Source organism: Anomaloglossus baeobatrachus, chromosome 2 (assembly GCF_048569485.1).
Source record: "Anomaloglossus baeobatrachus isolate aAnoBae1 chromosome 2, aAnoBae1.hap1, whole genome shotgun sequence".
Lineage (NCBI taxonomy): Eukaryota > Metazoa > Chordata > Amphibia > Anura > Aromobatidae > Anomaloglossus > Anomaloglossus baeobatrachus.
Window position 1 is genome coordinate 101,908,405 of NC_134354.1, and position 14,655 is coordinate 101,923,059.

A 14,655-nucleotide genomic window follows, 5' to 3' on the forward strand; every position below is an offset into this window, starting at 1 on the left:
CTACATGGCTCTGTCTGTGTCTGCTGTCAGCGGCCATTTAGCTCAGCTACATGGCTCTGTCTGTGTCTGCTGTCAGCAACCATGTAGCAGAGCTGAATGGCAGAGGACATAGCTGCTGAAAATAAAAACGGATCACATACGGATCACACACGGATTGTACATGGACTACAATCATGAGAAAAATCACAGAATTGCATTGCTGCTGCATTGCACACTGATCAACACTCGGACAGAGCTTATGTGACGCCCTGGGCAAGCCAGGGGTCACAGGTCACAACACCACATGCACCCCCACATTCCCTGCAGGTACACCAAGCTAACCCAAAATCCTTGTTGCCTTCCTCCAGGGGCTGATGTCCACACCAGGGGGTGGGCCAGGCGGTTGGCTCCGCCCACCGATGAGTTCACAGCCCTGGAGGCGGGAAAACCAGGCAGAACAGTGAGGGAAGTGAAGGGAGAAGGAAGTGAAGTGGTAGAGGAGCTTAGGAGAGAAGCTGAAGTAAAGTGAAAAGAAACAGTTTGTAAAGCCTGAAGTTGGTCCGGGTGTGTGCCCCGGACAGTGACAGCAAGGTCAGCAGACGGCGGTGATAGTCTGCAGGGGAACTGCTCGGAGGTTGCTGGAAGGACCGCGGACGGGTGGTGACCCGGCGGTACCGGAGCAGTATACGAAGAACAGTCAGCACCAGGGCAGGGGCCTTTCGGATCCCGGCAAGGCTGGGAGTCGCCATAATTTGCCAAATCCGTCAGTGAAGGGGACCTCTGTCTCCTAACAACCAAGTCCCGATTGAAGGCAACAGCCCGACCGTGAAGGGGAGACACCGCCACCGCCAGGGCACCAGTTTCCCAGGGCTAGCGCCTGCGGGCAAAGTAGGGCTCCTTCGGCCCAGATTGAAGCCGAGGAGTGGGTAACCGGTGGGGACCCATCGCTACCAAGAGACTTTACATAGGTGCAGGGAAGAGACCGTCACCGCTAACTGCAGGGAACATCAGCACCGTGAACCGTCCGAGGGACCCGTCCAACCAGCCGTTTGTTTATCGAGAACTGTGTCGTGTTTACTGGCTGAGTGAGTACCTCCGTGCCGTGCGGCACAGCGCTGTCCCTGCGCCCCTGCACCTCCACAGGCCCCATCCCCGCCTGTCCACCATCCCAATCCCATCACCGGGCCCCGGGAGCACCAAGACCCCTACCCACGGAGGGTCAAATCAACAACTGGCTGCTCCGTACCATCACTCCCGGGCTCCCCAAACAGAGTAGCGGTGGTGTCCACTCCATCACCACAGCCGTGGGTGGCGTCACGGACAATAAACTATCCCAAAACCCAATCCCCTTTCACTCACGGGCGAGGAGCGCCGCTCGAGTCCCCGGGATCCGGCCCATCGCTCGAGCCACCGAGCAGCAGCAGGCCGCAGCAGCCGCGGCAGCCGGACCCGAGCAGTGGGAGAGCGCGGCGTCCCCTCCTCCGCCCGCGACACTTATGCTACTTTCTAGCATGAGACTCGGTCCGATTTTACATTCGCAAGTGGGATTCCAGCCTTAGCAATACTATCTGATCCAGTTTTCCTGCATTTGACACAGTAGATCCACACAGTAATTTGTGGGACTAGTCCTAAATTTCTTGTTTGCTATTCCTAATGAATCACAATATATTGAGTCCAATTCTTACATCTATGGGATTGGATTATGACTGTCGGTCAATTATTTAATTTACAACACCAGATTGTGGTTTTCTAAATAATTACCTCTGTATAGGTATTTGTCTACTAACTTATAACAGTCCCACAGTGGTTGATTTAACCAGTTTCATCCTATTTATCTAGTCATTGAAGAAGGCTTCTGCCAAAAACGTTCTGTTATATGGACTGTCATCTTGAATTAAAAAATAAAAAAAAAATAAAAATAATTTTCTTGAGACTAATCAAATGCTTCTGAGTGCCGTTTTTTTTTTCATATAATATTATATATTTTCCTCTGAGCACCTACCATACGGTAAGCATAGTCCTACACTTGTATAATTACCAATGTAGCATAACTGGACTAACAAAAGACAATAACCAAAAGCCTTTCCCATTTTTCCTTTTATGTTATAAATTCCTTTCCGGAAGACTCTTTTACTGGAAAATGTGGGTGATGATGATGATTTCAGGTCTTGAGTGCAGCTGCTCACTATAAAATAATAGGTGTACTCTAAAACTAAATAACAGGGGACACCGTACACCGCAGCATCTCCGCCAGTAACCTCTCATCTCGTAAAAACATATTAAGCATGTGCATCCGCTCGCTGAGCCGTTAATGCTGCAGTAAAAGCTGTGTCCTCATTATTATAGTGACCGATGACAGTGGAGACTAGGAGAGACTTACATTACTACTATCGCCAAACCGAAAGTTTATAAAAGAGTTCACATACACAAGTGTATAATGAAGATCTCTGTGAGTCCTGTGCAGTGAGTTTAACAATTAAAAATATGGGAGGAATCTAAAAAGTTGGTTAAAGGGAAGCTGTCACCTAATTTGGCAACTATAAGCTGTGGCCACCACCACTGAGCTCTTATATACAGCATTCTAACATGCTGTATATAAGAGCCCAGGCTGCTGTGTAGAACATAAAAATCACTTTATAATACTCACCTAAGGGGCAGTGCGGTGCAGACTGGTCGGATGGGTGTCTCTGTTCTCCGGTACCGGCGCCTCCTCTTTCGGCCATCTTTGTCCTCATCCTTCTGATGCCTGGGTGCATGACGTGTCCTACGCCATGCAAACTAGCCGGCATTGAGGTCCTGCACAAGCGCACTGTGATCTGCCCTGAGCAGATCAAAGTATTGTAGTGCGCCTGCGCAGGACCCCAGTGCCGGCATGTGTGGATGACATAGGATGCATCATGCACCCAGGCTTTAGAAGAAGGGGACAAAGATGGCCGAAAGACTGGGCGCCGGTATGGAATAACGGAGACACCCATCCCACCACTCTGCACTGCACCGCCCCTTAGGTGAGTATTATAAAGAGATATTTACGTTCTACACAGCGGCCTGGGCTCTTATACACAGCATGTTAGAATGCTGTATATAAGAGCTCAATGGTGGTGGCCGCAGCTTATAGTTGCCAAATCTGGTGACAGGTTCCCTTTAACAGAAAAAAAAATCCTGAAACTTACAAATTTATTAAATATGCTTTAAAAACACAATAAGTGAAGATATCAATGGAAAAACTCCATTAAAAAGGTAATAGACAAGAAACTAGTCGATATAAGGGAGTGAAAGGAAACGTATACAATATACAAATACTACAGGGCCGTAAGAATGTCCCTAAGGGATGGCCTTACCTTGCTGCGGAGGTCGGCACCCTAAAAAGCACAATTTGCGACTCTGCTCACCGATGACCCTCCCTGGGATTCCTAGCAATTCTAAAATTGGTTTTGTTTTTATGGGTTTAATCATTGGTATATATGACCTATCAACAAGATTCTTCAGGTCAGTACAATTACAGCGATACTGACTAAGACCTTTTTTTATGTCAGCGCTGGAGTGTTGCTTTAAATGAAAGTCCTCTGCCCCCTGTCTGATACTCACCTGCCGCTGTCTTCATTTGTTTCCAGCATTGCACTTGTCGATCTCTGGCGTTTTGTGACTTGCTGGCAGTTCTAGTGTTTCATGGAGCGCGTCGGAGGTCACAAATCAATGTAAGTCTATGACAGCCTTGTTCTGGCTCTCATACACTTGTATTGAGTGATTGGGACATAACTGCCGACTTCCAGTCAGTCAGAAAAAGGGTGAAACTGACATAAAAATTGAAGGCGATAGCGGTATATGTGTAGCAACCTCTCTATTCTTTTTTTTTTTAACAATATTTTTATTGAAATTTTCCAATAACATATAACACTGGCATAAGCGAATTCAGCATTGTAAATTCAATACAAAAACATTACATTGTCCTGTTTTATCATCACAAATTCCATACCAGTCTTTAAAATTAATAACCTTAACATGGCAAGATAAAGCAAAGGAAAGCAGCGACCCCTTAACCCATCATTCTTATCATTCCCCCCATTGAACCCTTATGAACATGGTAATGACATAGAATAAAGAAGCCCCCCTCAAAATCGGTTATTTCCTCCTCGGCCAACTTAGTTCCTTTTAGTCACCTTTCGGTCTTTCCTCCCCCACCTCCAAGCCATCCAATGTACCCTTCAATTTTTCGGTATGATACCAGACTGTGTCCTTGGGAGGAGATAGTCAGGATTATGTCACCTTTCGAGTACAATAGGCCAGTATGAATTTCCTCCATTTGTTAAAGTGCTGTCGTATTCTATCCGCCCTCCTTTCTGCATCCAATCCTTCTATTTCAAAAAGATGCATGAGCTGACCCAAGATCTCTTCAATCGTGGGGACCCTAGACTCCAACCATTTTTTAGTATCGCTCTCTTGGCTGCCAGAAGTATCACATGTATAAGTCTGGGTGGGTTAGTTATCTTCTCTTTAGTATCGTTCCCCTCCTCCCAATGGTGAAAAAGAGCAAACCCAGGTGAGAGCCGAATTTCAAGACCCCACACCTTTTGTATACAACTTTTGATTTGTGACCATAATGGACTCAAATGGGGGCAGGACCACAACCCGTGAAGGAGATCAGTTCCACTACTCTTACACTTAGGGCAATACGTAAGCCTGTCTGGCATTGTTGCTGATGGAGGGAGATTGAAACCATAAATTGCCTTGTGCATAATTCTAAATTGGGTTTCTCGCCAATGCTCATTTAAAATTGATTTACGAAGAGCATTCCACCGTCCCCTAATTTTTACCCCCATAGACGGGTCCTCAAATTGTTTCTCCCAAGATTTAAAAAAAAACGTCCGGGTGCTGTCCTATTAGTAGATCATGCATGGCTCCATAAAGAAAAGAGATAGATGATGAAGTTATTGAGTTTTTTACAAAACAATCAAAAGAGTTAAATACTACCTCCTGGGTCACATCATGCAACTGAGTCATAATACTATATCTCACTTGGTCATATTGGATTACTTGGTTAGGCCCCAAGCCATACTGCGCTATAAGTTCGTCTCTACTCAACCATCTCTGAGGTGTGCAGGAGATGAGCAACAGTCATTATACCCCTCACCTTCCAGTCTTCAAACAGCTTATTGCTTGTCCCCTGCACAAACTCTGGATTCCCCCATATAGGCAAGTATTTGGATATTTTATGGGGAAGTTTGTAATTTTTCCTCAACGCCTTCCACGTTGCAATCGTGTCTTTAAATAAGGAAGAGAGCTTGATTTCCACTGGGAGATTAGCCTGCCTAATATGAAGTAATGCCACCAGATCCCAAGGTTCTGCATAGTCTCTCTCAAGCTCCAACGCTGAATAATGCCTAGAGCCTTTAATCCAATCTAATATATATCTAGTCAAACAGGCTATATTGTAACCCCGAATGTTCGGCAAACTCAGACCTCCATGAACCTTAGCTGCCATCAACTTCTTAAGCCCTATACGAGGGCGTTTCCCCCTCCAAATGAAGTGTGAAAAAGCTCTATTTAGCTGGACAATATCTTTATGTTTGAGAAGCAGGGGAAGTGTTTGGAGATGATACATTAATTTTGATATCGACATCATCTTAATTAGGTGGACTCTACTGATTAGGTTCAAAGGAAGGTCGTGCCATCTTTTTAGATCTAACCTCTCTATTCTTGATAACTCCTGTTGTGTACTGTATCCCACTTTAATCCCCGTTTGAAATGCTCTGCTAATTAGATTCAAATGCACAGGGGCTGGTCTGTGCACTGGGACTTCCCCTCCCTGTCTGTGATTCCCCGCACCCTCTGCATGCCTCTTCTCTTTGTTGAGGAGATTTCCGACAGAGGAAGCAGGTCAATGTAAAGGCAGTGACCAGTTCTACAGAGACCAGAGGCAGACGGAGGGGCTGGGGAATCACAGACAGGGAGAAGACCCATTGTACAGACCAGCCCCTGTGCACTAAATCGCAGAAAATTTCATACGGTGATTAAAGAAGAACAACATTAATTTTATATATAAGATAATGGCACTTCCAAGCAATTCGTCTTGACATTGCAGTGCATGTGTTCATTATTTGTTTTTATTTGTTGAGCACTTTCAGGTGGAATCCAGGCGAAATTGGTCCAAATACGCTATGTGCACATATACTTATGCAACTGCTCTGCAGCTGGTCATGATTGTCAGAATTGTGAACCACAGCTTCTATAATAGTTAATCTACAAACTAGCTATTGAGCTATTCTATACTGTATGTATAGTAGTGTATAACATTTTACAGGCCATTTACACATGTCTAATGGTTTTATTGCTGACTCCTTGGTCTTGTAAATTACCAATCAATAGAGTCCAGCAGATTAATCGTCATATTCTTATTGCCAGGTGGTTTATTGGCCTACACCCTGATCCTGGTGTCTTGTGATTTAGGATCATAGCTCTGAAATTCAGGTTTTCCTAACTCCTCAATACTGGTGAATTTATTACAGGCCTTTGGTTTCCTATCTTAATCCATACTTTCCAGTGTCTTAAGGCCTCCATACATCTAATATATAAAGCTGAGTGTATGTGTGTATGTCCGCTAAAGGAATCTGCACCATCGCATTTACAATCACGAAATTTTGCACAGACACTCCATGTGACTCAGGGAATGTCGTAGACTATGTTTGGGCGGGAAAATTTAACCCCATGCTTTACAGTTACTCTATAAAAATCCTGCTTCTACTAAACTGAATGGAGCTGGGAGCTGCAGGCTATTAATAGCAACTGTCAGTGGTTGCTATAAGAATAAAAAACTGTTAGTATAAGAAGCTTATGTGAGGTAATATGATGTCGGTGGTGAGACGGATAGAGACAGACAGCCCGGCGAAAGAGACAGACAGACAGACAGCCCGGCGAAAGAGACAGACAGACAGACAGCCCGGCGAAAGAGACAGACAGACAGACAGCCCGGCGAAAGAGACAGACAGACAGACAGCCCGGCGAAAGAGACAGACAGACAGACAGCCCGGCGAAAGAGACAGACAGACAGACAGCCCGGCGAAAGAGACAGACAGACAGACAGCCCGGCGAAAGAGACAGACAGACAGACAGCCCGGCGAAAGAGACAGACAGACAGACAGCCCGGCGAAAGAGACAGACAGACAGACAGCCCGGCGAAAGAGACAGACAGACAGACAGCCCGGCGAAAGAGACAGACAGACAGACAGCCCGGCGAAAGAGACAGACAGACAGACAGCCCGGCGAAAGAGACAGACAGACAGACAGCCCGGCGAAAGAGACAGACAGACAGACAGCCCGGCGAAAGAGACAGACAGACAGACAGCCCGGCGAAAGAGACAGACAGACAGACAGCCCGGCGAAAGAGACAGACAGACAGACAGCCCGGCGAAAGAGACAGACAGACAGACAGCCCGGCGAAAGAGACAGACAGACAGACAGCCCGGCGAAAGAGACAGACAGACAGACAGCCCGGCGAAAGAGACAGACAGACAGACAGCCCGGCGAAAGAGACAGACAGACAGACAGCCCGGCGAAAGAGACAGACAGACAGACAGCCCGGCGAAAGAGACAGACAGACAGACAGCCCGGCGAAAGAGACAGACAGACAGACAGCCCGGCGAAAGAGACAGACAGACAGACAGCCCGGCGAAAGAGACAGACAGACAGACAGCCCGGCGAAAGAGACAGACAGACAGACAGCCCGGCGAAAGAGACAGACAGACAGACAGCCCGGCGAAAGAGACAGACAGACAGACAGCCCGGCGAAAGAGACAGACAGACAGACAGCCCGGCGAAAGAGACAGACAGACAGACAGCCCGGCGAAAGAGACAGACAGACAGCCCGGCGAAAGAGACAGACAGACAGCCCGGCGAAAGAGACAGACAGACAGCCCGGCGAAAGAGACAGACAGACAGCCCGGCGAAAGAGACAGACAGACAGCCCGGCGAAAGAGACAGACAGACAGCCCGGCGAAAGAGACAGACAGACAGCCCGGCGAAAGAGACAGACAGACAGCCCGGCGAAAGAGACAGACAGACAGCCCGGCGAAAGAGACAGACAGACAGCCCGGCGAAAGAGACAGACAGACAGCCCGGCGAAAGAGACAGACAGACAGCCCGGCGAAAGAGACAGACAGACAGCCCGGCGAAAGAGACAGACAGACAGCCCGGCGAAAGAGACAGACAGACAGCCCGGCGAAAGAGACAGACAGACAGCCCGGCGAAAGAGACAGACAGACAGCCCGGCGAAAGAGACAGACAGACAGCCCGGCGAAAGAGACAGACAGACAGCCCGGCGAAAGAGACAGACAGACAGCCCGGCGAAAGAGACAGACAGACAGCCCGGCGAAAGAGACAGACAGACAGCCCGGCGAAAGAGACAGACAGACAGCCCGGCGAAAGAGACAGACAGACAGCCCGGCGAAAGAGACAGACAGACAGCCCGGCGAAAGAGACAGACAGACAGCCCGGCGAAAGAGACAGACAGACAGCCCGGCGAAAGAGACAGACAGACAGCCCGGCGAAAGAGACAGACAGACAGCCCGGCGAAAGAGACAGACAGACAGCCCGGCGAAAGAGACAGACAGACAGCCCGGCGAAAGAGACAGACAGACAGCCCGGCGAAAGAGACAGACAGACAGCCCGGCGAAAGAGACAGACAGACAGCCCGGCGAAAGAGACAGACAGACAGCCCGGCGAAAGAGACAGACAGACAGCCCGGCGAAAGAGACAGACAGACAGCCCGGCGAAAGAGACAGACAGACAGCCCGGCGAAAGAGACAGACAGCCCGGCGAAAGAGACAGACAGCCCGGCGAAAGAGACAGACAGCCCGGCGAAAGAGACAGACAGCCCGGCGAAAGAGACAGACAGCCCGGCGAAAGAGACAGACAGCCCGGCGAAAGAGACAGACAGCCCGGCGAAAGAGACAGACAGCCCGGCGAAAGAGACAGACAGCCCGGCGAAAGAGACAGCCCGGCGAAAGAGACAGCCCGGCGAAAGAGACAGCCCGGCGAAAGAGACAGCCCGGCGAAAGAGACAGCCCGGCGAAAGAGACAGCCCTGGAAAGAGACAGCCGGACAAAGAGACAGACGGTCAAAGACAGGGAAAGAGACAGCCCTGGAAAGAGACAGCCCTGGTAAGAGACAGACGGGCAAAGAGACAGACGGGCAAAGAGATAGATGGGCAAAGAGAGAGACAGCCCTGGAAAGAGACAGCCCTGGAAAGAGACAGACAGGGAAAGAGACAGGCAGGGAAAGAGACAGACACAGAGATAGAGATAGACAGAAAGACACACACAGAGACAGACACAGAGATGGAGACAGACAGATACAGAGATTAAAGGCCCCGTTACACGCGCCGATTTATTGTGCGATCGCACCCGCCCCCATCATTTGTGCGTTACGGGCAATTTGTTGCCTGTGTCGCACAAAGTCGTTAACCCCCGTCACACGTACTTACCTTCCAAACGACCTCGCTGTGGGCGGCGAACATCCTCTTCCTGAAGGGGGAGGGACGTTCGGCGTCACAGCGACATCACTCAGCGGCCGCCCAATAGAAGTGAAAGGACAGAGATGAGCGGGAAGTAACATTCTGCCCACCTCCTTCCTTCCGCATTGCCGACGGGACGCAGGTAAGCTGTGTTCGTCGGTCCCGAGGTGTCACACGGAGTGATGTGTGCTGCCTCGAGAACGACGAACCACCGGCGCGCAGAAGGTGGAACGACATTCTGAAAATGAGCGACGTGTCAACGAGCAACGATAAGGTGAGTATTTTTGCTCGTTCACAGTCGCTCGTAGCTGTCACACGCTACGATATCTCTAACGATGCCGGATGTGCGTCACGGAATCCGTGACCCCGACGACATATCGTTAGATATATTGTACCGTGTAACACCCCCTTAAGACAGATAGACTGATACAAATACAGACAGAGATAGAAACAGACAGACAGAGAAATAGACACAGACAGACAAGGAAAGAGACAGACAGAGAGACAGTCAGACAGCGACACACAGACAGAGACTGGGAGAGAGACAGAGAGACAGTTACTATCCCGGGCAACGCCAGGTACTACAGCTAGTATGCTACTAAAGTCAAGCAAACCCACTACTTTTAACTGGACTTGCCGACTATCTAATGTATGGAGAGGGTTCCTAACTCATTCAAGATTGATGGTGTTGGTGAAGATACGAATTAGGCTGTTTAAATTTAGAAGTATAAATGAGCGAACCCGAATAGTAAAGTTCGGTGTTCATACCAAAAAAAAATCCAAGTTGGGGTGCTTTAAGTATGTTAACTACTCGAACCCGCCAAACACGACCCTCAATAGGTCCACTCCACTCATCTCAATTTAGAAGATCAATCTTTTTGTTTTGAGGGGAGATAAGCCTGACAGCAGCTTTCTCCCCATTCTCCAATGAAGACAAACTTTCATATTTATGTAGAGACTCGCTGTAGTACCCGGCGTTGCCCAGGATAGTATCTAAGTGTCTGTCTCTCTCAGTCTCTGTCTGCGCCTCTCTCTCTGTGTCTCTGTCTGTGTGTCTCTGTACCAGTCTCTGTATGTCTGTCTCTGTGTATGTGTCTCTGTGTGTCTCTATGTGTGAGCTGCTGTGTGTCTGTGTCTCTGTCTCAGTCTGCGTGTGAGTGTCTCAGTCTGTCTCTGTGTGTTTCTCTCTGTGTCTCTGTATATCTCTGTCTCTGTGTGTGTCTGTCTCTACCGATATCATTCTACCTCACACATAAGCTTCTTATGCTAAGAATGCCCTTCATTGCCTACAGCAACCGATCAGAGCTCCTATTAATGACCTGTAGCTCCCAGCTCCATTGACTTTAATGCAAGCAGATTTTTTGGTGAATAACTGTAAAGCGCGTTTTCTCCTCAAAACATAGTATATGATGTTCCCTGAGTTAAATGAGGCGTCTGTGCAAAATTTCATGATTGTAAATGCGACGGTGTGGATTCCTTTAGCGGACATACTGTACATACACACACACACACACACACACACACACACACACAGCTTTATATATTAGATAGCTTAATGGCATAAGTATGTTGTTTATGAAGAGAAAACACATGTGTTATAGCTTTATCAATAAAGAAAGAAAGCTTTTCATTGTGGGAAAGATCCTTTATTACCATTTAAATTTACATCAAACATTGAATTTAAATTTTGTATGAAAAGAAGCCCCAATTTGTGAATTACTTGTGGAATTTGTAGTACCTTATCCGACAACTTGGAACTTGGCATTCTTTGTGGGGAGGTCATCTCCTCTTTGTATTCAAGACTTCTACACATTTATTATACTTTTTGTCATAATTTGTAACCACTTACATAGAACTGAGCCTGATATTTAAAGAATTAATATATATTGAGCACACAACCCAAAAAGAAATTCATATTTCATCACATCCACTACAGCCCTATATGGAGGCCACGCTTATATGAAGTCCATCTCCTGCTGGGAAACTGTCACCAGAGATATGTGGAGGGTACTAGATTGTGAATATTCACCAGTTTGCTGCTAGAGAACTTGCATTACAGTAAAAGACCAACTTTATCATTTTGGCTCTAGCAGCAAAGAGGATGGCCCATCCAAGGGAGCGAGGATGGGTGGTTAACATCCACAGTTGAGCTTGTGCCCATTGTCTGGGAGTTCTGTTAACTTCCTTCAGTTGACATGACAAGTCCTATATTTTCAAGAATAGGAAGTGTGCCAACAAAAGGCTACAGGCGTGTGTAACCCCTGTCCGCTGACTCATGTTGCAATGCATTGTGTGTAACAGGAAGCTCCATCTGCAACCATCTCCCTGATGACTCCTTCTTAGGCACAAGTCTATATCTGTGGCTTCCAAGTGAGCCCTTAGGCAATTTTAGTAGACATCCTGGGTGCCTGTCAAGTCAAGTTGATGCTCTACTATTTTTCAGTAAGAGAGAGCTGCAGAATTCTTTCCAGCTCTTCCTCTTCCTGCTGCTTCAGCTTCTCCTCTTCCTCCAGCTCCTTGGCTGAAAGCTCCATGGCTATTCGCAACTGCTCCTGATAAGTGCTGAATGCATTGCTGGAGACAGTATGTGGGGGACTGCATCGCTGCGTGTGCTGTGGTGTTCTGTAAAAAAAGGAGATAACACAATTTTAGGGTCTTCTCGAAGCCTGAAAACTAAATCAGCAATATTTCACCAACCAAACATTTGATATGCAAATGTAGCTCTTTTAATGACTAGTCCAGTAAAACCTGTACATGGCAGATCCATTCCACGGTTACTGAGAAATCAAGGTTTGAATTAATCTGCAAATGAAAAACTATTTGTTGATCTAAAGCCACAGTAACCCCACCCAGTGACGCCTCCCCCTGCCTTACTGACAGCCTCTATGCTGCGTGACTTCATGCACAGGAGCCATCAGTTATCAGAAGATAAGACATTTTCTTAGTTGCATTTTATAGAAAAGGCCATGGTCCGTAAACAGCTTACAACACAGCAAAAGAATCACATTGGTGAATGTTATCATTCCAGAGAAGGACACAAATACATTTCCAAAGCATTAGATACACCACTGAACACTGTGAAAATGGTCATCAAGAAGTAGACGTTCCTCAAAAACTGCTGAAAACACAAGAAGAAAATTGTTCTGGGATAATGCTAAGAGGCATACAACAAAATTAAAGAAACTGCAGGAATTTCTGGCTAGTACTGATTGTGTACTGAATGTGACAACAATCTCTCATTTTCTGTATGTCTGACATATTGGGTAGGATGGCAAAATGGAAGCCTTTTCTTAAAAAAAAAAACATCAAAGCTTGACTATATGTTACCAAACCTATCTGCCGAAAGTATGTGCGAAGCATGTTATGGTCTGATGAGACCTAGGTTGAACTTTTCGGCTGTATTTCCAAAAGGTTTGTTAGGAGCAAGGCCAACATTGTGTATTCTCAAAAAAACACCATACCCACAGCAAAGCATGGTTGAGGCAGTATTATAATTTGAGGCCGTTTTCTTGGCAGCTGGAACTGGGGCTTTAGTTAAGATGGAGGGAATTATGAACAGTTTCATAAATCTGTCAATATTACATCAACATTTTCAGGCCTCTGCTAAAAAGTTGACGATGAAGAGGAATTTCACCTTTTAGCACAACAACAGCCTTAAGCATACCTCCAAATCAACAAAAGAATGGCTTTGCCAGAAGAAGATCAACGTTTTGGAATAGCACAGCCAAAGCCCAGACCTAAGTCCAATTGAAAATCTGTGGGTGACCTGAAGAGGGCGCTGTAGATGAAGATGATGCACAGAAGATGCCCTCGAAATCCTACAGATTTGGAGCTACCACAAGGCAGAGTGGGCAGATTGCAAATTCTAGATGTGCCATGCCAATAGACTCCTACCCAAAAAGGCATAATGCTGTCATAAATTGAAAGTGTTCCTCAACAAAGTATTAGTTTAAGGGTGTGCATTTTAGTATTTTTTTTCCACGCAAAAAGATTTGGTTTTCAATTGAATTGTACAAATTATGAGTGACATGCAAGTGGAAAAAAAAGTTCTTAAATGATTCTGCTATGTATGATTTTTTTACAAGACAAAACCTGGCATTTTAACAGGGGTATGTAGAATTTTTATATTCACTGTATGTTGAGCAATGTAGTTGAAACAAAACTGGTATGAAGAATCAATGCAAGTGTAAAAAGTGTAACTGTATTTAGGACCTGTGTCCTCCAGAAAGAAGCAAAAAAAAAAAAAAAAAAAAAAAAAGAGTAAAGGGGGTGTTACACGGTGCGATATATCTAACGATATGTCGTCGGGGTCACGGATTCTGTGACGCACATCCAGCATTGTTAGAGATATCGTAGCGCGTGACAGCTACGAGCGACTGTGAACGATCAAAAATACTCACCTTATCGTTGCTCGTCGACACGTCGTTCATTTTCATAATATCGGTCACATTCCTGGATGCAGGTTGTTCGTCGTTCCTGAGGCAGCACACATCGCTCCGTGTGACACCCCGGGAACGACGAACACAGCTTACCTGCGTCATCCGGCAACGAGGAAGGAAGGAGGTGGGCGGGATGTTACTTCCCACTCATCTCCGCCCCTCCGCTTCTATTGGGCGGCCGCTGAGTGACGTCACTGTGATGCCGAACGTCCCTCCCCCTTCAGGAAGAGGATGTTCGCCGCCCACAGCGAGGTCGTTTGGAAAGTAAGTATGTGTGACGGGAGTTACCGACTTTGTGTGACACGGGCAACAAATTGCCCGTAAAGCACAAACGATAGGGGCGAGTGCGATCGCACGTGCGATCGCACGATAAATCGACGCGTGTAACGGGGCCTTAAGAGATATAAGTAACAACCAATATCCAGCAAACAACTATCCTAATCAACAGACCTCCTAACTAGACATATATTGCATGCAGATTATATTTGTCTGAGGGTGGAAATTGCGGTTGGATAAGGAGGGACCTGAATATAAAATAGCCATTTTCTAAGAATTCTTAGCACTTACATTTCTCACTCATTTTTTTTAGATACCCCATTAGGCTATGTTCACACGCGGCATCTTTTTTGTCAGTGCATCTTGAGTGCATCTTAAAATGCACCAAAAAAACGCACAGCTCCAAAAAAGCATCAAAAACGCAATGCGTTTTTACCACGGTTTGTCCAATGCGTT

General features: G+C 46.7%; 1 protein-coding gene across 2 annotated transcripts in view; it reads right to left on the reverse strand.

The window, feature by feature from the left end:
• Positions 1–11,092: 11,092 nt before the first annotated feature.
• ANKRD13B (ankyrin repeat domain 13B) overlaps positions 11,093–14,655 on the reverse strand; it is a 337,586-nt gene continuing 334,023 nt past the window's right edge. For both annotated transcript variants that reach the window (XM_075335244.1, XM_075335243.1), the window contains exon 15: positions 11,093–12,106. In XM_075335244.1, coding sequence (XP_075191359.1) covers positions 11,917–12,106 — 190 coding nt within the window. In that variant the 3' untranslated portion in view covers positions 11,093–11,916. The remainder of the gene's footprint in view (positions 12,107–14,655) is intronic.